This window comes from Monodon monoceros, unplaced genomic scaffold (genome assembly GCF_005190385.1).
Source record: "Monodon monoceros isolate NGI ecotype Baffin Bay Population unplaced genomic scaffold, NGI_Narwhal_1 Super_Scaffold_11, whole genome shotgun sequence".
In the NCBI taxonomy this organism is placed as follows: Eukaryota; Metazoa; Chordata; class Mammalia; order Artiodactyla; family Monodontidae; genus Monodon; species Monodon monoceros.
The window spans coordinates 133,848,697-133,874,590 of record NW_021703767.1 but is presented as its reverse complement, the minus strand read 5'-3'; the positions used below and the strand labels follow the sequence as shown (position 1 = coordinate 133,874,590).

Here is a 25,894-nt window from a genome sequence, read left to right as displayed (position 1 = left end):
ACTAACAGGGAAGTGGAAAGAACTGGCAAAGTGATATCATTAACCTGCCCACATACACACGTACCCCCCCACCGCACAGTCCAGAAGACGGCGGGGGTCCCAACATGCAGAATTACGCCCCAATCAGTCTAGAATAAACTCTGAGAAATGCTGCCACATCGCTTAGCATCAGGGTGTGCTCAGTCTACACTCTAGGTAGTCTTCTGGGTCTGGAGCATATTTGTATACTCCACATGCATCTCTTACTCATCCATCATGGTATAAAGATACATATTCTGTGAAACATCAAGAACAATACTTTGGAAAATGAAATTGAAGAAAAAAAGAATGAAACCAGCAAGGAAACACTAGGTAATAATGCTAACATTTACAGAAATCTTAAATTCATCCCTAGACAACAATCAAACTTTAATCTCATCCAGCTAGACTATTAATAGCTATTTACTGCCCGGGATGAATGAATGTTGAGTTTTTTCTCAGTGTCTATAATCAAATTCACCCATCCGTAGGCTCTGTTATGACTAAACTCCATTTTGATACCCTTGATGAAAGTCTCCAAATTAGGTTTGAAGGTTGGGTCAGCACAAGATTTTTTTTTCCCCCCTCAAATAAATGAGCAGGCCTGATTCTTTTGCCAGGAACTGAGATTTAAATTTATGAGATGGACTGATCAAATGTAAAGACTGTTTCAATCCTGGACCTTGCATTTCATTCCAAAGAGAGCGTCATTATTTAGGATGCTTTGAGCTGACTATAATGGAAATCCTGACTCAAACCGATTCAAATAGTAAAGAAAATTATTAGCTCAAAAAAGTCCAAAGACCTGCTCATTCCTGGCTTCACATCAGAATCAACTGGAGAGCTTAAAAAAATTCTGGTAACAGAAGTACTGAATCAGAATCTTTTGGGTGGGGCTTGGGTCCTGGTCATTGTTAAAAGCTTCCCAGGGCTTCCCTGGTGGCGCAGTGGTTGAGAGTCCGCCTGCCGATGCAGGGGACACGGGTTTGTGCCCCCGTCCGGGAGGATCCCGTGTGCCGCGGAGCGGCTGGGCCCGTGAGCCATGGCCGCTGGGCCTGTGCGTCCGGAGCCTGTGCTCCGCAACGGGAGAGGCCACAACGGTGAGAGGCCCGCGTACAGCAAAAAAAAAAAAAAAGCTTCCCAGCTTGTTCAAATGTACAGTCAAGGTTTGGAGCTGATGATTTAGAAACTCATCAGCATCTTCAAGGGCCCCAGTTCCTTGCACCTCTCTGCCTAGCCCTGCTCAGAGCAGGCCCTTCCTCAGGTTAGAAGCAAGAAAAGGAGAGAGACCAACCATGTCTTCCTGCGGCTCTGGATTGGGGTGGCCTCCCCTTAGGGGAGGCTCCTGGCTGCAGGACCCTCTTGCGGAGGAAGGGGTGGAGTGAACACGGGGGGGCACCAGCGTCCTCGCTGCTCCCGCGCGGAGTTAGAGTTCAGTCAGCCCTGCCACGTGCCGCCGTGATCTCCAGACCGAAGCTTTTATGCAAACAGTTACCTCTGTGGGAAAATATATCAGTTTGATTGTCATGAGTGTATTGATCTTCAAATGAACAGGCATCTTCGCAACGGTCAGTTTTGCTGGAGGCAGTTTACACGTCCCCCCCAAATCACCAGGCTGTACAAGATCATTAAAAACCACCGGACTCATGGGGAAGATGGGATTGGGGAACGACATTAAAAAACTTCATCAGTGACACATGAAGTAGGAACCTAGTTGGTTTGACACATGTTAAAATGATTACAAAATAAAGAAATACCGCAATAAATATGACCCTTTACCTTGAAAATCACCTGCTACTTGGTTGGAGAAGTGAACGTCATCGGAAAGGTCGCAGCTTATGAGTTACAGTGAAGTAACGGAAGGAGAATTCTCCGGAATCTGACAGATTTGGGTTACGGGTGCAGCTTGTCACACACACCGTGAACCCAGGTCGCTGGCAGATGTGTGAGGTGTGCACATGAATGCATTCTGTGTATTCCTGCGTGTCTGGGTCCAGCTTCGCGCAGTTGTCTGCATTCACCCAGTGTTTCTTGTGGATGCAACTGTGCATAAGCAAACATGGGATTCACGCTGTGCTCCGTTGTTCCCTAATCCATCGATCTCGTTGGAACAAGTTCACATTTTCAAAACAAGCATCATAACAGAACTGACTCTACTCTGGGTGTGACGTGCAGCTTCTGATTTTGGTTGGGTTGGGGAAAGGAAGTTATAGAAAGATTACACTTTCTGTATTAATTTTTTGTTCCCAGTTCAGTAACTGAGTTCTCAGTTCTCGGTTCAATAACAGTACCCTGCTAATCAGAACTTTTAGAATAAGTCCATTTTGATAATGGCCACATACATCCCTAGTATTTATAACATCGGCTTTCTCGCTGTGAATGCCTGAGTCCCCATCAGAATTCTGCAGAGGCTCCTTCTTCCCCGGGATAAATCTTGAGGCACAGCCTGCAGGGCCCTTGATACTCTCACCGTGTCCAGCATTACAGTGAGCGCCTCCCTCCAAATCCCCAGCCTTTCAGGAATGCACAGCTGTTTCGTACCTCCAATCAAGCACGCTGTCTCACACCTCTGTGCTACTTTGCTCCACTGTCTTTTCTGACCAAAATGATTCATGTGGCCCTAAAACTCCTAGAGTTCCTTCCAGTCTCTGCCCAAGCACCTCGTGTCCCATGGAGCCTTCCCTGCCACCCTCTGGAAGCTTTAAGCACTTTCAGGAGGTAGCTGTGGTCCCACTGAAGCTACCCATTCTGGAGTCCCTCCCCTAATCTACGGAAGCAGCATCTAAAGATGAGGCATGTCCTAGGTTATCTGCAGTTGCTTCCTTTGCTTTCACTGTCTGAGAACTGCTTGTATTTAGTTTATAAGGCTTTTCCAGGCACTTGTCTCTATCACAGTATCTCCTGAGCCAGATATTGTGTCTGGCACTCAGTAAATGTTTGGGAATGAATGAAGGCTGTTGAGGGTTTTTTCCTGCTGCACAAGGATTCAGACACATTAGGCTTTCCTCTGGCCTATTCTAGAACCTGAAAAGTCACCTCATTTCCCAGTGGCATTCACCAACCACATATGAAAAATAGCAAGAGTTGTTGGTATCTAGTGAAAATGGGGTTTTTATAAATTAGTTTAAGGGACAAAAATTTTTTAAGTGTGATAGGTATATAAATAAGCCAGTAATTTAGAGAATTATTTCCTTCTCACATTTTTTTTTTTTATTCCAGAAGTCTCAGAACTGGTAATGTTTGTGTTAATCAAAGCTGTTCCAACACTTGGTTTCCTTTTACCAATTATAACTTAAAGTACTTCGTAAACCATGCGTGATCCTCAACTTGGATTTTTGTAGGGTGCCATTTTTTGTTTGTCTCTAATGGGACATCAGGGGGTCAGTAGCCCAGAGCATTGTGGTACAGGGGTGCACATTTCATCCTCACACAGGTCAGTTAGCCTTGCGGTAAAGAAGCAGTGTTGGCTGAGGCCCTTCTGTCTGGGTCAGCCATTGTGCAGACGCCTACTTTGGTGCCAGAAACAGCAAGGGAGAGCACGCAGATGGTTCTACCCAGACAGCAACTCCATGAGAAGGCCGGCCGGAGGCCTCTGTGCTGGCTGGGTGGTTTCATTAGTTGGTCTGATCACGGGTAAGTGGAGAGGGGAAAACCCTTGGTAAATAAAGTAACATCTGTGCTAATAGGCATGGTGGAGGAGAGAACCATTCTGGTTTACAAAAGATCGGTCAGGTTGCCTAATTATAAACATACAACATGAAGGCGATAGCCTAAAAGCCCAAAAGATGGGGACATTCCCCGCAAATGCCATTTAGTTAGCCTGTCAAACACAATCCCTTCTAGGAGAGAGCCTTTTTTTTTCCAGTTAAAATGTTCAGAAGACCGGCAATTGCCTTAACAACTGAGCTTAACATTTCTATACCTTTTGAATTTTTAAAGGCTAGGAAGTTCCTAAGACAAGCCATACGCCTATGATGATTTTCTTAAAAGAGCAGTAACAGGATTTTTGCAAATAGAAGGTTTATAACTATGCGAGTAAGGTTTTATTCTTCCACTGATTATACCCTGTGTGAGGTTGTCCTAGTTAAAGATTTTATTTTAATTTCCAGTATGTTTTTTCAGGACTGTACGTTTATTCCGTTTACTTTAAAATCTATAGTACATGATCCAGTTATTTGTCACTATTCTTTTCTATTTACTCTATTTATTGTGTTTTTGTAAACAACCTCTAGAAAGGCAAAGTTAGATTAAAATAGCTCATAATGCTGAAATGGTAATAGACAGAAAAGCATATTTCTAAATGCTCAATGTATTTAACAGTTATTACTTTTTATGATTATTATTAAAATATCTTCAGAAAATCAGGGATGAATTTAAATACCATAGATAATGACATGCTCTACCATTTTCTTTTTATTGCATTTACGTTTGAAAAGCATCCTTTATTCTCGGATATACTTAAACACAGCCTCTGTTTATTGAAAGTTACAGAAGAGAGCATGCATAACCCAAAAAAATTAATTTATATTGGGCTTTAAAATAAGTACTTGTGCAAAAACAGAAATATAGATCAATGGAACAGGATAGAAAGCCCAGAGATAACCCTGCGCACATGTGGTCACCTCATCTTTGATAAAGGAGGCAAGAATGTACAATGGAGAAAAGACAGCCTCTTCAATAAGTGGTGCTGGGAAAACTGGACAGGTACATGTAAAAGAATGAACTCAGAACACTCCCTAACACTGTATACAAAAATAAACTCAAAATGGATTAAACACCTAAATGTAAGGCCAGACACTGTCAAACTCTTAGAGTAAAACATAGGCAGAACACTCTATGACATAAATCACAGCAAGATCCTTTTTGACCCACCTCCTAGAGAAATGGGAATAAAAACAAAAATAAGCAAATGGGACCTAATGAAACTTAAAAAGCTTTTGCACAGCAAAGGAAACCATAAACAAGATGAAAGGGAACCCTCAGAACGGGAGAAAGTATTTGCAAACAAAGCAAGTGACAAAGGATTAATCTCCAAAATATACAAGCAGCTCATGCAGCTCAATATCAGAAAAACAAACAACCCAATCCAGAAATGGGCAGAAGACCTAAATAGACATTTCTCCAAAGATGATATACAGACTGCCAACAAACACATGAAAGAATGCTCAACATCATTAATCATTAGAGAAATGGAAATCAAAACTACAATGAGATATCACCTCACACCAGTCAGAATGGCCATCATCAAGAAATCTAGAAACAATAAATGCTGGAGAGGGTGTGGAGATAAGGGAACACTCTTGTACTGTTGGTGGGAATGTAAATTGATACAGCCACTATGGAGAGCAGTATGGAGATTCCTTAAAAAACTAAAAATAGAATTACCATATGACCCAGCAATCCCACTACTGGGCATGTACCCTGAGAAAACCATAATTCAAAAAGAGTCATGTACGAAAATATTCATTGCACCTCTGTTTACAATAGCCAGGACATGGAAGCAATCTAAGTGTCCATCGACAGATGAATGGATAAAGAAGATGTGGCACATATATACAGTGGAATATTACTCAGCCATAAAAAGAAACGAAATTGAGTTATTTGTAGTGAGGTGGATGGATCTAGAGTCTGTCATACAGAGTGAAGTAAGTCAGAAAGAGAAAAGAAATACCGTATGCTAACACATATATATGGAATCTAAAAAAAAAAAAAAAAAACGGTTCTGAAGAACCTAGGGGCAGGACAGGAATAAAGACGCAGATGTAGAGAATGGGCTTGAGGACACGGGGAGGGGGAAGGGTAAGCTGGGACGAAGTGAGAGAGTGGCATGGACTTATGTACACTACTAAATGTGAAATAGATAGCTAGGGGGAAGCAACCGCATAGCACAGGGAGATCAGCTCTGTGCTTTGTGACCACCTAGAGGAGGGGTGGGATAGGGAGGGTGGGAGGGAGACGCAAGAGGGAGGAGATATGGGGTTATATGTATACATATAGCTGATTCACTTTGTTATAAAGCAGAAGCTAACACACCATTGTAAAGCAATTATACTCCAATAAAGATGTTAAAATAAATTTTAAAAATAAGTGCTTGTACTTACGGTAGCATAAATTGACCCCAAACAGTGTAAGAATTAGTTCTGAATACAACAGTGAAGCCACTCTGGACAGAACTGGCATAGGGGACATTGGAAAGCTGTCTTGGGAGCCTGTCACCCTGCTTCTCCTCCCTGCATCCTACTCCATGTTGAGAAGAGGTCTCTTGCACTGTTACCAAATAGGCATCTAACCATGCAGCCATCTGTTAAAACCGCCTTAGAGCAGGGAAATAGTAAAGTGCTTCACAACCTTCCCGGAGAGGTTGGCAGCTGTATTCAGAAGTAAGTCTAAATCCTTACCATTCAGAGTGTGGTCCATGGACCAGCTGTGTAGTCATCCCCTGGGAGCTTGTTAGAAGTACTGACTCTCAGGCCCCACCTCAGACCTGCTAAATTAGACATTCTCCAGGTGATTTTCATGCATATTAAAGATTGAAAAGAATTAGTCTGAGTAAGGTTAACGGAATACCAAATCAGAAATGAGATTTCCTATAGATAAAGCCAGCTTCAGATACATCCTGATGTGAACATGTTCTCCTAGTGGGTGATGGGTAAGTGCTTTCCACGCGTGAACTCTGCTCTTAGGACATTTTGCATGTATTAGCTCCTTTAACCCTCAAAAGACTCTGTGAGTTCAGTTCTGTAATTATCGCCCATTTTACAGATGAGAGTACTGAAGCACAGGGAGGCTGTGTTTAACTCTCTTCTGCAAAAAAAAAATGTTACTAGTCATGCCTGGACAATCGGTAATTTCTGCCTTATCAGAGCCCAGAAAAATAAAATGGGGTAAGAAACTAAGATCTTTTTTTTACTTCCTCAGTAAAAATTATGAGAGGAAGTTGACTAAGAAGAAACTTTTCTCTAAATTTTGTGAGCTCCACATGTTCTACTTGTAAATTGTTGTTTATAAACGATCCGTATCCCCCGTCCCACCCACGGCAAGCCCATGATTGGAGTTATTTTAACTGCCCACATCTGACTTCAAAAGGGTATTTGGAACACTGCCACATGAAAACCAATGAAGTGAATGTGGATTTATTATGTAATTGGTCAACTTGAGGGATTTGCTAAAAGACAATACAGCAAATGTTTGCATGGAAAAATAAGTTTCTCCCTCTATTTCATCTGGTGGCCCTGTCCTGCAGCTCTTTGTGGGCTGCTGCGGGGGAACAGGTTCAGATGGTCCCTGTTAGTGATCAAATGAGGGAGAGTGATTAGAGAGCCCGGCTGGCAGAAGCCTGGCCCATGCCTCACCTGGCCACGCTTATTTTAGGGCAGGCCATTTTTAACTTTATAAGAAGGCAGTATTCTTTTTTTTATTTAGGTAAAATGGACATAAAATCTGCCATCTTCATCATTGTTAAGTGTACAGTTCAGTGGTATTAAATTCTTTCATTGTGTTGTGCGTCCATCTCCATAACTCAGCCTATCCTGTAAATTTGAAACTACACGTTAAACAATAACCCTCGCCTCCCTCGCCACCCTTCCTTTGGCAACCACCATTCTACTTTCTGTCTTTATGATTTTGACTACTCTAAGCATCTCATATAAGTGGTACTGTATGTAAATACCATACAGTCTTTGTATTTTTGTGAGTAGCTTAGCATGTCTTCAAGGTTCATCCACGTTGTAGCATATGTCAGGATTTCCTTCCTTTTTCAGGCTGAATAATATTCCATTGTAGGTACTTACCACATTTTGCTTATCCATCCATCTGTCAGTGGACACTTGAATTACTTCCACATTTTAGCTATTATGAATAATGCTTCGGTGAACATGGGTGTATAAATATCTCTTTGAGACTCCCCTTTCAGTTACTTTGGGTATATACCCAGAAGTGGAATTTCTGGATCGTTCGGTAATTCCATTTTTAATTTTTGAGAAACATTTATACTGTTTTCCACATCAGCCTATACCATTTTACATTCCTACCGGCAGTGTACAAGGGTTCCAATTTCTCCACATCCGTACCAGCATTTGTTATTATCTGCTTTTTGGATAGTAGCCATCCTAATAGGTATGAGGTGGTATCTCATTATGGTTTTGATTTGCCTCTCCCTGATGATTAGTGATGTTGAGCATCTTTTCATGTGCTTGTTGGCCATTTGTATATGTTCTTTGAAAAAATATCTATTCAAGTCCTTTACCCATTTTTTAATCAGGTTGGGTTTTTTTTGTTTTTGTTGCTACTGAGTTTTAAGAGTTCTCTATATATTCTGTGTATTAATCCCTTATCAGACATATGATTTGCAAATATTTTCTCTCATTCTGTGGGCTGCCTTTTTACTGTGTTGAGCACAAAAACACAAATTTTTTGATTTTTTGTGCACAGTTTTTTGATGCACAAAAAAATTTTTGATGCACAAAATTTTTGTAATTTTCATGAAGTCCAGTTTTTCTACCTTTTCTCTTGATGCCTGTGCGTTTGGTGTCATATCTAAGAAATCATTGCCAAATTTAACATCATGAAGTTTTGCTCTGTTTTCTTCTAAGTGTTTTATAGTTGTATGTCTTACATTTAGGTCTTTGATCCATTTTGAGTTAATTATTTGTTTATGGTGAGAGATAAGGGTCCAACTCAATTCTTTTGCAAATGGATACCCAGTTTTCCCAGCACCATTTATTGAAAATACTGTCCTTTCCCACGTTGAATGGTCTTGGCACCCTTGCAAAACTTATTTGACCCTATGTGTGAGAGTTTATTTCTGGTTCTTTATTCTGTTCTATTGATCTATATATCTGTCTTTTTGCCAGTACCATGCTGTTTTGATTACTGTAAATCTGTAGTAAGTTTTTTTTTGTTTTTTTTTTTTGTAGTAAGTTTTGAAATCAGGAAGTGTAAGTCCTCCAGATTTGTTCTTCTTCAAGATTGTTTTGACTACTCAGAGTCCCTTGAGATTCCATATAAATTTTAGGTTGAATTTTTCTCTTTCTGAAAAAAATGTCATTGGGATTTTGATAGAGGTTGCATTGACTCTGTAGATCATTTTGGATAGTATTGACATTCTAACAATGTTAAGTCTTCTAATCCATGACCTTGGAATTTTATTTCTCCTTACTTTCTTTCAGCAGTTTTTATGATTTTCTACATATAAGATTATGTCATTTTAAAAGAGAGATAGTTTTATTTCTTCCTTTCCAATTTGAATGCTTTTTATTTCTCTTTCTTGTGTAATTGCTCTGGTTGGAACTTCCAGTGTTGAATAGAAGTTGTGAAGGTGGAACATCCTTGTTTTTTCTACTCCGGATCTTAGCGGAAAAGCTTTCAGTCTTTCATCATTGAATATGATGTTTGCTGTGGTATTTTTCATGTATGGTTTTTATTATGTTGAAGTACTTTCCTTTCACTAGTTAATTGAATGGTTTTATCATGAAAGGCTGTTGAATTTTTTTAAATGCTTTTTCTGCACCAATTGACATGATCGTTGTTTTTTTCTCATTTTGTTAATGTGGTCTTGTTCACACTTTCATATGTTGAAATATCCTTGTGTCCTAGGGATAAATATATACATATATATATATTTATTTATTATATATATGTATGTGTATATATATATATATATATTTTCTTTTTTAGGTTCTTTTCCCTTATAGGTTATTACAAATATTAAGTATCTAAATGTCCTAGTCTTTAATGTCTGGCTCCCCAAAGGGGAGAAAGAGAAAAATGAAGTGGGGCATAAAGGGTGCAGGCTGTTCAAATCCACTGGAAGTCACTTCATCTGGAGAGGGAGAAGTTTGCAATAATGGAAGGAGGTGTGACAATGCCCGCCCTCCTCTTTGTCTGCACCTCTGTGATCAGAAACAGCAATCAGTGATCAGCACAGATCCCTGATATTTGAAGGGCAGGGTCCTTTTTGCCCACTCTGGCTCCCACAAGCTGCATGCAAGCTGCTCTAAGAACGAGGGCACAGCTGCCTGCCACAGGGCTAGGGGGTGGGGTAGCCCCCAGGTAGCTCCTATTGTGCTAAGAGCTGAAATGGACCGAAATTAACTACAATCTACCCTCGGTGCCTTCCCCGGGAAGTGGACAGTCTTCAGTAGACTCCAGCATTCCAAAATAGTTACATCAGGCGGATTCTGCTGGTGCAATTATTGTGTAGGTGGGGAGACAGATTTCTGGTGTTTCCTACTCCCCCATCTAACCCAGGGCAGTATTCCTTAATGTAGTTGTTTTATTCAGCTTGCTGGAGGAAACTAAAGTATGAAAATTCTTAAAGTACTGTCAAGTTTAGGTTTTAGCACCTTTGTTCTAGGCTATAACAGGCCGGAAGGAGCATCACCCCGTTATAGCATGACATGGGGAGGAAGGAGGGGCCTCCGTGCTTGTTACGAAAACCCATCCTGTGAGGAAGGACACCTCTGGTGTCCACGGGTGGTATGCGTCTCAGTGCTGGGACATAGCACTGCTTCAGTGGCTGAGAAAAAAAAAGTCCGCTTGTGTAAGTTCTGCTCCTAGCTAGCCACCTAGCCATATTAAAATTTATTTATAAAAATAAGGCGTTGAAATATATTATCTCTAAAGGAAATTCCAGCACTGAAATGGTATGAGTTGCTAAATACCTTAAGCTTTGAGTTTCAGTTCAAACTTTCTAAAGGCCTTTTTCATTCACATTTAACATGTTTGTTTACATCCTGTCTGAAAATAGGAACTGTTTTATTTGCTGGGGAAATGTGATAACCATCTTTCCATTTTTGTGTCTTTAAGAATCACATTCTTTCTAGGCAACCCCTGAAGAACAGCATCCAGTGATGTTCCCACTTTAAGTGCAGAGAAAGGAGCCATTCCCCTGAAAATGCTGCTCAGGGCTTGCATATTGTACATTGGACAAAATATTATAGTCATTTACTTTTTCACAAATTATTTCATTTAAGTTATTCTTACTGCTTAGTGTTGTTTAGGGAGCAGATTTGTTTAGACTACAGTGTTGCTTATAGTTTGACTGGGAATCGGTTTTGGTAATTTAAAAATATTAATATTTCCTTTTTCTCCTTAGTAAAATCACCTTTTACTTTTTTGTCTTATTTTCTCTCTACTATGTTATTTGAATAATAATTTGATTTGATGATTACAAAAGTATGATCTGATTTCACTGTAGAAAATCCAGAAAAAATCAGAGGGAAAATGACCTATAATCGCACCGTTTGGAGAATAACCAATATAAACAGTTTGCTGAATGTCTTTCCGCTTTTTTCCAAAAACAGAATCATTCTTTACCTACTACTTTTCTGGTCAGTATATATGTTATTGTTAAATGTTCTCCTGTGAGAACATTTAATTTCAAGTTGCATAATATTCTGTGCATCACTGTGTACCACAGGTTACCAAGTCCCCTGTCATTAGACATTTCGGATCTGTGTCGAAAGGACGAGGAATTTCCTGGGAGTTGTTTTTGCCCGTGTCCATAATTCCGTGGAATAACTTTATAGAAACTCTATTAATAATCTAAAGACAACAAAAGGAACATTTACTGAGCGTTTACCATTCACCAAGCACTGTGCAAAGCACTTCATCTGGAATATCTCATGTAATTCAATCCCCAACAGTCAGCTGAGATAGGGGTTATTATTATCCCCATTTTATAAACAGGAAACTGAGGCTCAGCAAGCTCGGCTCTCGGGTGGGGGTCACAGAGGCGGTCCGTGCGGGTGTGATACACACTGATGCTAGGGCTGCCGACTGCCCCAGCTCGCTCCCTGCGTCACACACCCAGAGCACTGATTTTTATGCTCCTGAAAAGCCTTCTTCATGCTCCTCGTCTGTGTTTTCCAGTGGCATCTTCCTCTGCTGACACCATATGCTCCGGCTGGGGTTCCATCCACACCATGTGTGTATTTTGCCCTATGTAACCACAGCTTCCTCAGAACATCTGAGGCCTTCCCACTTTTTCTCCTCGAGACTTTCCGTTTCCTTCACTTCCCACTCCTTCTTCACCCATCTGCTGGATAACGACGGGGTGTCTCTCCTGTCTTCTGGCTGCTATATTTAGCCTGTTCCTGCTGCCTGCCAGTCGGTGTCGGTTGCTTGTCTGCCGCTCTGCAATCTGAGGATACCCCGCTCGGAAGCTCAGCGGAACTCCACCCTGGTGCCCTTCCTGCCCCACTTTTCTCCAAACCAAGCGCGCCGGGGTCTCCATTAGTCCGTGGACAAGGACCCTGCTGCCGCCTGTGTGATCACGAGCATGGCAGCGTGTCAGGGCAGTGGGCACCGCAGTGCGCGCGTTGGGCCCCAGCCCCCGAAACCTCAGTATGTGAAGCAGAAATAATAGGGACGGAAGGGAGGGAGGGGAGCCTTCCTGCCGGTCCTCCACTCCCGCTGTTCTCCACGCCCTCCTCGACTCAGTGACAGGCTCTTTGCCCGTGTCCCGAACTTTTCTGACTCTACTCCTTTGTTCACTGGGTCCCTGCCTCCTAAAACATTTTCCTTCGTTTCCTCTGAGCCAAGTCCCCCTTCTTCAAGACCCATCAAAAATGCTGCCTCTTCCAGAAAATCTGCCTTCATTTCTACCTCTGTGGAGGCCATCTGCCCTCCCCATAACTGTGAAGTTTCTTTTTTCATATCTGCTGCAAAACTTCCCTGACCCCCCTCTTGGCCTGATGTATAGGTCTGACCTCCTGCTAAATTTGCAGAGGTTGGAATACATGTCTCGTTTGTTATTATATTTACCACAAGGGCCAGCACAATACAAATGAATATATTCGTTGAAAAAATTAATGAATAAGTGAATAAACAATAAACTGCAAAATCTTATCCTGTTATTAACCCAGAAAGAACACAAAGATGTTGAAGCATTTAACAAAATTGATATATATAATCCATATATTATAAAACAATTTAAACATTTGAGACATATACTATGTGAGTGGAAGTGTAATGATGCATCAACTATTTGGGGGTGAATGGTGGTAGAAGCACCACTTTTTTTTTTTTTTTTTTTGCCGTACGCGGGCCTCTCAACTGCTGTGGCCTCTCCCGTTGCAGAGCACAGGCTCCGGACGCGCAGGCTCAGCGGCCATGGCTCACGGGCCCAGCCGCTCCGCGGCACGTGGGATCTTCCCGGACCGGGGCACGAACCCGTGTCCCCGGCATCGGCAGGCGGACTCTCAACCACTGTGCCACCAGGGAAGCCCAGAAGCACCACTTTTTAAAAAGCAAATTCAAAAAACATTTCTCCAGATACAGTCCAAGCAGAAATCATTCCGCAAACTAAATGGAACACAGCCAATCATACCTGAGTGTTTTTGAAGGAAAATAACTTAGTAAGCCATTTGGGGTTAGGACTTAACATTGGAAATAGTGAATTTCTCTTAAAGGAAACTTGAGATACGAGGTTATTCCTTGTAAGTCCTAGCAGTAATCAAGCATAAGAAAGAATATATATACATGGGGAAATAGGAGTCGTGGGCTAAGTGACTTGGGTTCTGAAACAGCTTTGTCAACCTTGGCATCACTTCCAGAGAACGTGGCTTACAGAGGAGACCACGTTTCATGTAGGACGTGATGAGAGGGTCTACCTCATAGGTTTATTGTGAGGATTAAATGAGTTCATGCACGTGAAGCGCAGGGTCAGGCATATTATAACCACTATAAAAGGACTAGATGACGGCTGTTTTCCTCTTCTGATGGGACGGCCCTCATCCTTGGTCCTTCTCTGCAGGGCTGCCAGATCCATCTGGTGCTGTGTGTTGCACACGTGGTCTGCACACCACCCTACTTCATAATCCTCCATCAGTTTCTTGCCTTACACATCAGTTTATTATCCAGAACTTAAGACAATAATGGGCTCCCAAGCCCTAATTCATCTTTCTGGGCTGGGCCACATAAAAGTTTTAAACCAAGAGTGAATCATAGACCTGTGTATTTAAAATCCATTTTATTGTTTTGACCTGATAAAAAAAATGTTTAAAAAAAGAATAATTGCCTTTATGGAGTACCTGTTCTTTGCCAGACACTCTCCATGTGTTATCATTTGGTTCTCCCACCAATACTGCCAAGTGGGGCTGAGGGGACCAAGAAATTAAGCAACTTGTTCAAGATTACACAGCCAGTAACTGGTAGAAAGAGGATTCAAACCCAGGTGTGTCTTCCCCTGAATTCCGCCCTGTTTCACCATCCTCCCTCCTGTAACAGAACATGTATGTGAAAGTAAATATAGTAAGCGTTTCTCTTCATGTCTTATTTATACATAAAAATGACACTAATCGGTTGTTTTTATAAAACCTCAAGGCAATTAGCCAAGCATTTGTTTTTGATTACAGAGGACCATTAATGAAAACAATTGACTAAAGCTGTCAGTGTCTGAAGCATGTTAGCCGGGAGGCATGTGGAGCCTGAGAAGCTAAGATAGAAATGGAAAGTCAGTTCTCACAATTTTAGAAGCTTGATTCTCAGCTCTTCTTTTATCTGTAATTATATGAAAGAGTGAAGAATAAATGACAAGCCACCCTTTTGCCTCCAAGTGATGCCATTTCTATTTATAAAGTCTGAGTGATTGTTGAAGGGCTTAGGAATATTTTAAGATTAAGCAAACTCTAGAGAGATCATACACTGAATTTCAAACTGTCAAACGGAAGAGGTCCTTGCGCCCCTCAACCTGTTTCAACCAGAATGCTCCTCTTATCTCATAATTGGGCTTTAGTGTCAGCTTTCCTTTGGAAGAAAAAAAAAAGGTTTAAATTAATGAAAACTGCCATTTTCTACAGAGCAGATTCCATTTGTATTGAGGTTTACTCAGGATTTTGGCAAGCAAGATGCTCTTCACTTGCCATCAGTATCCTACGCAAAAGTGCACGCCTGGAAGACTGTGTCTTATATCCCCGTGTGCTCAGCCAGCACACGCTTTCCGCTGCCGTGCTCTCGGGTCTGCCCCGTGCGCTTGTTCAGGTTGTGCACTGCACAGTTCAGAGGGCGCCAGCCTCAGCCCATTTTCCTTACAGTCATGTTCCTACCAGCCCGGTATCGCGTTTGGAGGAAGAGACCCCCTTGAGCTCCGTACTTCCCTCCAGCTGTCAGTGCCTCACCACCCACAGGCAAGGCCTGCGTCCCCTCCAGCTCTTGTTCCCTCCCAGCTTTTAAAAGGAAAACAAACTGAATACAATAAATCCGTCCAGGTAGGAATGACTGCTGGGGATTAAGGCTCCCAAGGGCTTTTGCATCTTATAAGAAGTGATGGCTTAATCCAAACTAAACTAATACATAGAGTAAATAGACAAGAGGTTTTTAAGCCAGGAGGTGGTACGTTCCTGGTGTCCTTTAGTCCATTCTGGGCTCTCAGCACCCCAAATGGTAGCCGAGTGCAAGGACAGACTCTGGCCATACCTGGGTCCCCTTCTTTCGAAAGACTTCCACGAGCTGGCCTCAGTACAGTTTGAGACTCTTCCAGTTGGGTTTGTAACTGTGACACATTGAAAAGGTGACTTGTTCCATAGGAGGGACAGGAGGCGGGGATCAGGATTCCCAGGGCAGTTATTCTTATTTCTTTGTAAGACTTTCATGTACTCTCCCTCATCCTCTAGTTTATATACCTTTCTTATTCCAACTCCAAGCTTGTAAACTCCTTGGGAGCAAAGTATCTAACTTCTGCCTTCTCCAGAGGGTGCCAGAGTTAGGCCCAGACTGGGTAGAGGGTTCCTGAAGTTGACATGACTTGTTAATGGCAGGACCAGGAATAGAAGTCAGATTTCCTCGTGCCATCTACCACTCTAGTGTTCTTCCCATTCCACCATCATGTCAGTTATCTGTGGCTACGCAACAAACCACCCCCGAACCCTGCTCCTCAAAATGGCATTGTTACTTCTCATAGGTTTACCGGTCAGGCATCTGGACAAGGCTGGGTTAGGCTGCTCTTCCGTTCCACACGATGCTGACTGGGTTACTCATTTGGCTGGCTTCAGACAGGTGGAGCTGAAGGGTCCAGGAAGACGCCATTCACGTGTCTAGAACCTCACTGCTTCTCCTGTGGCCTCTTTCTCTCCATTTTGTCTCTCCTCCCTTTCAGTATCCTAGCCTGAGCTTCTTGACAACTAACTATGGTAGCCCTCTTCCTCTAGTGCAAGCAGAAGAAAGCAGAAGTTGGCAGGCCTCTTACACGAGCCCCCAGCTGGAACACTTTGACTTCTGCTGCATCCTCTGGATCAAGGCAAGTGACAGGCCAGCCAGGATTCGAGGGGAGGAGAAATAGACACTACCTCTTGATGAACGGAACAGCATGTCCATCGAGGGAGGGAAGGAATGGATGGTGGCCATCTTTGGAGACGAACCGCAACCAGGGTTAACCCACAGATGTAGCCTTCTTTCTGTGATTCCTGTAGGGTCCTGATAGAACGGGGAAACTCAAGTTTGTGCAGACACAAAGGAGAAGAAGAATGACCTGAAACCACCTACCCAAGGCCCCAGTAATCATTCTCTGTCTGAGCTTCTCCTGGTTGCATTTGTCTTTACTTGAGTATCAGAAGAGAGGCTGCTTCGCCTTGTGGGATGTATAAAGTACATGGTTCATGCTTGTGTAATCCTACAGTGGGCATTTCACAGTAATTTGTTTTTAGAGCTATGGCTATGTCTGTTTTCTGCGTCAAGCATTTAAATGCATATTCCTAAGGGCTCAGCCTCCAGGCAGCCGTTAAAAACAGTGCTGCCTATGTGTGTTGCTTAAATGTGGTACACCTACAAGTAACCTTTTCAACTGTTAATTTCCATCTATGTGTCAAATTATATTCAGTCTCTAAGAAAAAGTATCTCTTGGGAGGTTTCTCTTCCCTTTTTTTTGATGACACAGAGGATTCTTAATGTGAAAAGAAAAGTGTCTAACACTCGAAAATCAATTTGCTAGCCTCCTCCAGCTTTGAGGATTACTCTTTCTCTGAGAAAAACTCCCTTAATCTTCGAAATTTCCTTGGGAACTTTTTTGCATGTATTCCTTTTTCTCTTAAAAAAAAAAAACCCAAAACCCACGTTTTATCCTTTTGTTACAGTTAGATTGTCTTTTACCGTTTAGATAATTATCCCACCCAGAGTTTTTTTTTCCTGGAAACAGTCAAATAAATACGATCCTCTAGTATCCTACCAAGAGAGGAAACGTTAAGAGCAGCTAATTATGGGCTGTGGGGACAGAACTTTTCCAAGTGCTTTGGGAAATCTCACGTTTTAAGAGATTATCATTGTCTAGAAAATGATGAGATTTGTCTGAAACAAATGGAAATCTTTGGTGTCTCAAATGTGTGTGAGAAAATGTAATGGTCTCTCTCGTACCAGCTGCCTAAGGAGTAGGGTCCACTGAAATCCCATTTACTCTCAATTTGTGTGGCTCCACAGTTACTGAAGATATTTTATGTACTTCTGTAATACAAGGTTGTATGGGTAAACATTTACACGTGGCGCAAAGCTGGCATTCAATTAGAAGTCCAGATTTTTTTTTTTTTTTTTTTTTTTTTTTGTGGTATGCGGGCCTCTCACTGTTGTGGCCTCTCCCGTTGCAGAGCACAGACTCCGGACACGCAGGCTCAGCGGCCATGGCTCACGGGCCCAGCCGCTCCGCGGCATGTGGGATCCTCCCAGACTGGGGCACGAACCCGTGTCCCCTGCATCGGCAGGCGGACTCTCAACCACTGCGCCACCAGGGAAGCCCAAGTCCAGATTTTTTTAAACCTCCACTTTACCCTTACTCTGGTTTGTTGGTGGTGGCAGTAGTGGGTTTGCTGTTGTTTATTTGTTGCTTTCTTTTGTTCTGTCTAGGGCTGAAAAGACACTGTGGCTCTTTAACAGTCCAGATCATTTGGAGGACTTTGGGGATTTTCTTTGATTTTTTTTTTTTTTTTTCGCTTTCATATCTTTGCTCCCTTCATTTTAGGAAGAAGAATTAGAAGCCCAGATTTCCCTCCTTCAAGGACAGTTGAATGACCTGGATGCCATGTGCAAATACTGTGCGAAGGTGATGGACACTCATCTTGGTGAGTGAAGTACTTTGGCCCTGGGCACGCTGACAGTCGTGACAGTAATAGCCCAGCCGCGAGGGCCGGTGTTGAGCGCTTTACGTCAATTATCTCATGTAACCCACACAGCAGAGCTGCAGTAGGTGTACGATTACTATCCACCTTGTGCACATGAGGAAACTGATGCACGGAGATTAATACAGTTTCCCCAAATTATAACACCAGTGAGTAGAGGAGAAATTCAAAATCAAGCAGTCTGACTCTAGATTTCAGCTCTTAACGGCTACACTGCCCTTTGTGAATATCTCTCTGCCCCAAACCAAAATGAAATATTGAACTTTCAAGATCAGACGGTCAGCTCTACTCTTGTGCTAACCTGCCTATCGTCACTCATGTGATGATTATGTTGACAGTGCTTTCGTTATATTTTTAAGTATATGTTTTTAACCACCTGCCCAAAATGCATGTCAGGACCCTGACCTTTTCTTACTTCTGACTGTGCCTATACTTTAAGAAATGTCTTAAAAAAAAAAAAAAGAAGTCTTAGTTTGAAGTTGAGTTTACGTGTGAGTTGTCCATATGTCACATGAGAGAGTCTTCAGGCCTTATTCTCTACATTTGTGAAAGTTCTGTATTTTGTATTAGAAGAGGTCTCTGCTGGACCACCTGTGTATTGCTTCAGGAACTCCATTCTGCTTGCAGAACTTTTATAATCCATACTGTGGTTATTTTCAGCCCACTTATGGACATCCTTTCCTTCTCCATTCTCCAGTGTCTAGTATCTGTAGTTTGGGAGCAAATTAGGAAAACAGGACATGTAATCTCATGGAAATGGCCAGTATGCTGCCTGGTGAGTGTGGAGAAGTGGCAATACCAAGCACTGTGAGAAATCAGGACGTACCACACCTATGAGGGGAAACCAAAGAGAACCTACCAAGGCCTCTTCCCGCTGGCAGGGGCCATGAGCGTGGCCCATCTCTGGGGCCTTCGCTGAAGATAGACTTTATGTTTGTTTGTTTTTTTTAATTTTTCTTCATTTTATTCCACAAATATTGAGCGCCTGCAACATGCCAGGCCCTTTTCTAGACACTGGAGAAATACTAGTGAACAAAACAGACGAAAATCATGTATATTTCACAGCTCAATCCTATTTTTGACGATTGAAAACAGCCATTTTTTTTATCAGTTTCGTGTTTATCCTTCAGAAATAAACTATGTTTGTACAAAGCAATATAACCCTGCACTTACCCTTTCAGAGTGCAAGTAGAGCATAATCCTCGCACTGTTCTGCACTTTGATTTCTCATTGAACGCTGTACTATGGAGAGCACTTCTATATGAATACAGAGTGGCCTCATGCTTTTTTACACCTGCATTGAATCTCATTATATGGCTGTATCATAATTCATTTAACCCCAGACTAATGAGCACCTAAGATGTTGCCAGTCTTTTAACATTACAAATGATGTTCAAATGAAGAATCTTATATAACCTTTCACACATGTACAAGCATATGGTATAAATTCCTACTTTTCACCCTTTAAAGGAGTGTTTAAATAACTGTTGTAAGTGTAAGACAGCCCTGAAGCTCAGTCCTTGGTTTTCCTAGACTCAGGGAGCAGTTGTTTGTAGAACACGAAGCTTATTATAGACAAACACTTTATGTAGGAATAACAGTGACAGCCCAGGCAAAATCTAATCATTTGAATTAGCCGAGTAATGGAGACAAAGGCAAAGTGAATTCCTGGTGCCAAAATTATCCAGATAATTAAGTTCCTGTACTTGACTTTGCTCTGGCAAGTTGGTCTCAATGATAAATCAGGAACACAATCCTCACTTGTCTCCAAAATTCAGTCGTCCTTCCTCTTTTTTAGAAGAATGAAAAAACTCAAGAGGGATGAATATAGACTTTATACCTCAGATTCTATCAGTCACCCAGCCTGCTGGGTCCTGAGTCCATGACATGTGGCCAACATGGCTGTCGTCTGGATGTAGCCTAAAACATACTGGCCTGGAGCCAGTAATACACGCTCTCTTACGGCTTTAGAGAGGTGCTTGAACCAAGTGTCGCGCGGCCTCCCGCTCGCTGGGCCCTGTTCTATCCTCCGCCTTCTTTCTGCTCTCTTGACCCCTCCTCCAGAGAAAGGGCTCAGGAGGGGGAAGCTGCAGGACAAACCGCGGTAGGTGATCAAAAGGGTAGTATCTGTAATCACAGAAAGAGAGGTTCCCCGTCACACCTGCTTCCACCCCCTTCAAAACTCTATATGTTTCTTTATGATCACTTTTTAAAATTCATATAGAATTGATTTTACATGAATCTTATAGCATCACAGTTTAAAATGCACCAAAAAGAAGGGGGTGGGATGAATTGGGAGATTAGGGTTGACATATATACACTCCGATGTATGAAAAAGATAACTAATGAGAACCTGCTGTACAGCGCAGGGAACTCTGCTCAGTGCGCTGTGGTGACCTAACTGGGAAGGAAATCCAAATAAAAGAGGGGATGTGTGTATACGTATGGCTGATTCACTTTGCTGTACAGCAGAAACTAACACAGCCGTGTGAAGCAACTATACTGCAATAAAAAAATAAAATGCTTCAAAAAGAAGTAACGAAGAGGCAGTTTATGTATAAATAACTGATATGTATTACATAACTAGTTTTAGTTAATTATTTAAATATAATTTTAATTTTAAAGTAAGTGTGGGCATGTGTGTGTGCACATGCACGTGTGTGTATTTTTTCCTTCTCCAGCTAAATGGGTGACCTTCGTGTTACTTGATTTTTGGTTTTGACCAAAGTAGGAGAACAAAGAAGTGACTGAAAAGATGTACTGGAACTCTAGCAAAATCCTAGAGTAGGATATTTCCAAGTTGTTTGGGCCACATAGCAGCTTTTAAAGCAACTTTACTTAAGCCTCAGAATTTTCAAACAGCTTTTGCTCTGATTTTTGTTCTTTCAGTCAGCACCAGAAGAGCATTTTCTCATTGCATGGGAGGGGGAAGCACTTTAATTAAAGAAAAGCCCATACCCAGCTGTGAATTTTCAGCTAACCACAAAACTAGATTTGTTTTTGTGTATATGTTTCACTTTCAGCCAGAATCCCTTCACATGGCTGTCGACTTCTTTTTGCCATACAGATAGCACGACTGCATTTTTACAGCAGGGTTGAGGGTTGCTACCGAGAATTTGTGGCCCTGGGGGCTGCACATGCATTTTATTTCATCTGTATATATAACGCTGGTTTATTAAAGGGTGTTCCCGGGTTGTAGGCAGTTTTGACTGTAAGCAAAACTTTGAGGAAAACACGAAGATTAATTGAGGTGAAGCTCTTGATCTACTTTTTAAATTATATCCTTTAAAAATGACTTTAATACCCTAGTATTTTTTCCATATGACCTTTTCTGTTTTTCCTGATTATTAAAGTAGTTCAAAAATAGGCACAAGTGAAAAATCCATGACTAAGTGATTGATTATAATATAGTAATGCAATCTTTATAAAGATTAAAATATTTATTAACATAAGGAGGTGTTCATAATATATTGTGAAGTGAAAACAGCAGGTGGCACAATAGAATACATTTGATGTGAAAGTAACCATTAACAGTGGTGGCCTGAGTGAAAGGAAGAGTATAGAGGGACTTTCTAAGGGACCTAGTCTTCTATGCTTGGAAAATCTGTAGATGCCTTTAAGTGCGTGTAACTAGCACCTGGGGGTCAGTCTTTACACTGCAGGCAAGAGTCAGCGGTAAGAGCGGCCACAGTGGTACCTGAGAAGGAGAGACAGCCTCGTGGGCATCAGACAGACACAGGGTTGAAACCAGGCTCCGTCACCTGTGAGATCAGCGTGCTTATGATCGCGTCTACATATATAAAATGGAGATACAAAGATCAATCTCTTGCCAGCTGGTTGCCAAGACTAGTATGTTTTTAAAGCCCAGCACAGGTTGGGTTTTCAGCACAAATCCTCCCCCTCTTTCCCCTTAACTCTTAACTGTCCCTTCTGGTGGACGAGCCTGGGAAACTCAGCCAGCCCATGACCGGAGAGCTGAGTAGTGACCGGTCTCGGGCCCCGCCGCTAGTTAGCAGGAGAGCTGGGAACAGTACCACACTTCCCCAAACCTACTCGAATATTCTTCCATCAAATCATGCCAAAAGATGCTGGATTTTTGGATCTGCCGGCCCTCAGATTAGGTGTGTGAGCTCTTTGAGCAAAAGCATCTTTGTCAGAGCCCAGTGGTGCGTCTGCAGGCCACCGTGACATGAGCCTCCCGAGGGCCGTGAGAGCGGCCTCACATACTCATCCTGGGAGTTACTGCTCTGCACCCTTTTCTAATGTTAATTATTTTCACTAAATTCCTTTCATTTCAAGAGAATGCCATATCAACCTATGTTATCATCAGACATGAAATAATATCTTAAAATGTCAAGTACAGTTGAAGGCTATTTTTATAACAGAACAAATACAGAGAAGAGCATCTCAGTTTAAAATTAAATAAAGGCATTTGTTTAAATGGTCCTTTAATTGTAGAGGTAATAAAATTGACTGGTTAGCAGTTATTTCCTTATAGTTCTGGAAGCCAACACTGAAAAAGTATTTGTCTTCTCAAAACTCTACCAAAATTCCCATTTCATTACCTCCACATAAGTGAGCTATGTGAATTCAAAGATTTAGAGACGGGAAGTGAAAATCTGTGTTTTATTAAATCTAAACTTTTCCTGTCAACTTTAGAAGACTTTTTCACATGTTCATTTTTCTGTTGCTATAGTCACTCCTGACAGTTGAGCTGAAAACCATTGACAGCAGGAACCTCCGTGGCTGAGTCAGGCTATTTTTAGGTTTGCCATCGTTCACACGTAATTTAATTGCACGTGGCTGAGCTGCCTGTACTTCTCTGATCTGTGAGCAGCTGGGCTGCCGCTCACCCTGCCTGCTCCCAGGGGAGGTGTTTCCCCTCATCTGTTTGGTATTTACACTAGTTTCCGGCAGCTTGCCCTTTCATTGGTGGTTCACACAGACAATGGGAGGGTTAAATGCAATGAATTAAGGGAAATTAGAGTTCTGTAGCCCATAGGATCTTAGACTGTTGAAGATGTGGACCCCCAACAGGCCGTCTCGGCCGTTCTTCATTTCACAGATAAGGAAACCAAGGCCCGGGCAGGATGAGTGACACACAGCTCGCTGGTGCCAGGGGCCCAGACCCCATCCCAGGCCTTGGACTCTCTTCCACTGATGATCCTGCTGAGGCCACACTCGAATCAGTAGTTGGACTTCAGATCTGCTGCTTTATGGCACACATCCTTACTGATTTTGTACTTGTCCTAATGTTTATGCAAGAATTAGCTGTAAGAGGAGGCCATTTTTGAAAATCAGTTTATTAGCCTCTGCAAGAGCTTTATGCATCTCGTTTGCTGATGTTTACAAAAACAGCGTTCAATTGATGTCTTTGGAAATGTTCAGCAAGCAGTTAACTAATGACATTTGAGAAACACAGAAGGAAAATGTGATCACCAGACAGCTTTCCCTCTGTCAACCACACTGTGATAAAAGCTTCTTGTAATTCTTTTAAGAATTTGAAACACTGCATTTAATTGTGGGTAGCATAGTCCTCTGTAGAAGGATAAGATATACTTCACCTGAGGGTCTTGTTAAAAATGCAGATTTTGACTCAGTAGGTCTGAGCCGGGGCCTGAAGATCTGCATTTCTAACAGCCCCCAGGACACCTGGTGATACTGGCCCATGACAGACTCCAAGCAGCAAGGAGCAAGAGAACTTACACAATCGGGGCAAGATTCAGTTAATGTATTGCTAGCGCGGTCATGCATCCGTAACCCCACACTGCAGGCACACGTGCAGGAGCTCTGTGGGTGGAGAGCTCACAAGCTCCCTGGCCACATCCAGTGCTGTTCTCAGCCTCTTTCCAGCCTTGCTGTCTCGTCGTGGAAGGCATTTTCCCCCCAGTTGTATTATCAGAAGCCTTGGAAGCATCTTCCTTGCACCAACCCTAGACCTACTGAGAAAAACTTAGCCAACTGTACGCTACCTTATCCTTTCCTGGCTCAGAGAACACGTCCCTGATCACAAGGCCTCAGTATGGATGATTCATCTTGCATCATTTTGTTTTCCATTTTATGGCTCTCTCCGTTTTCCCCCATGCTTTTCCAAACTGAATATCTTTCACTCTCTTTCTCTTTTTTGAAGATTATTCCCAAATCCTTTGTCTTTCTTAAACTGTGTCTGACTGCAACACCTGTTTTCCCACCTCCATATCAGGCTGCCTTTCCACCTCCTCCAACCCCGGCCTCTCCAGCGATGACCCAGGAAGCAAAAGACTTGTCCCCCCCCCCACCTCAGTAGAAACAGGCTTGCCACCAACAGCTCGCAGGCTCAAGGACTTCTTGGCCACCACAAGTGTCTCATGCTGAGCTAAGGGCTTGTGAGTGGGGAGAGGGGGCCTGAGCGGAGGTAAGGAGGTTCGTATTCACTGCCATGGCTGTGTTTCACTCCCAGCTGAGGTGTGGCACTTGACTGTCCCCAGTCCTCAGGTGGGCAAAACCTTATGGCCTGCAATTCACAAAAAACATATCCATCTTCAACCCAATTCAAAGGGTCTTGTCTGACTAAATGATGTTATTTTTATCTCATTGCTCCCAAATGAGACGCGGTGGTTACAGAAACCCCAGGATATTTCCTATTAGTGAGGTCCTAGGTGTGTTTCTGCTTTTATTTTTAGAAATATGTATTCTGGCAAAGGCACCTAACCCTTACTGGAGCTTAGAGACCTTTTAAGTTGAAAAGTATGTGCAGAGTCTCTTCTGGTTGACCCAAAGGTGGCAGCCGTATCGTGAACAGGACAGATTTTACCTTGAAGAGCCGTGCTTCTGTGCCAGCCTCTGGCTGGCAGGGAGGGAAATCCTGAGAGAAGAATCAGAAATGGTTGAGACCAGTACAGATTTGAAACTCTGTGCTGAGCATACTCAGTTCACTTTGGAGAACTGTTGATTGACCCGAAGATTAAGCCTCAGTGCAATACGCGTTGTTTGCCTAGCCTTCCCTTGGGTTTTCCTACGGACTGTTCCTCTCCCAGTGCTGAGTTCAGGGTCTTCAGCCATTCTGGCAGCTGGATGCAAAGTAGGACCCTTGATTATATTTTCTGTGTGATCTGCTGTTTGCTTTTTAAGAAAATACTGAGCGCAAAGCCCCGGACTCAGTCCTTGGCCCTCAGTAGACCGTCAGTGACTGTACTTCCCTTCACCCGCCCCTCCCACTTTCCAATCCAGGATCTGCTTGATCGGATTAGTAGCCCTTAACTCTTCACCTGAGAAATCTCTCACCTCCATCTATTCCTCAGGAGATAAAAATCAGCCCTAATGTTGGCGGGAAAGCCTCGCATCGGCCATTCGGCCAATATTTCCTAAGTACCTGCTCTCTGATGTAGAAACAGGCTCGGGGTGAAGGAGGTTGGGGTGGGGTGAAGTGGGGGAGCGCTTTTCAAATAGAGCTCAATGTGTATGGAAAGAGTGGACCAAACTTCAAAGTAGGGAGACAGAGCGCAACAGAGAATATGCCTTGTTAGAAATACCTGAAGTGACACGTGGCTTCACAGGAAGCAGGCACAGTCCTCCTGGAGCACCAGTGATCTCAGAAACATTGGCAGGGATGGTGGGTTCAAAGTCAAGGGATGTCGTGAACCTACACCACCCACATTTGCAACCAGAAGACCTGGAGTCCAGGACTTGCCGTGCAGAACTGTGCAGTTTCAGGAAACTTTTCGTCTTCAAGCCTCATCTCTGGATGACAGTTGCAAGCATGAAAGATGAAGCAGGAGAGTCCATCAAGCGGGTGC

At 42.6% G+C, this 25,894-nt stretch overlaps 1 protein-coding gene across 8 annotated transcripts in view; it reads left to right on the top strand.

Moving 5' to 3' along the window:
• TBC1D5 (TBC1 domain family member 5) overlaps window positions 1-25,894 on the top strand; it is a 540,605-nt gene that overhangs the window by 488,109 nt on the left and 26,602 nt on the right. For all 8 annotated transcript variants that reach the window (XM_029214159.1, XM_029214153.1, XM_029214160.1 and 5 more), the window contains one exon: window positions 17,963-18,062. In XM_029214159.1, coding sequence (XP_029069992.1) covers window positions 17,963-18,062 — 100 coding nt within the window. The remainder of the gene's footprint in view (window positions 1-17,962; window positions 18,063-25,894) is intronic.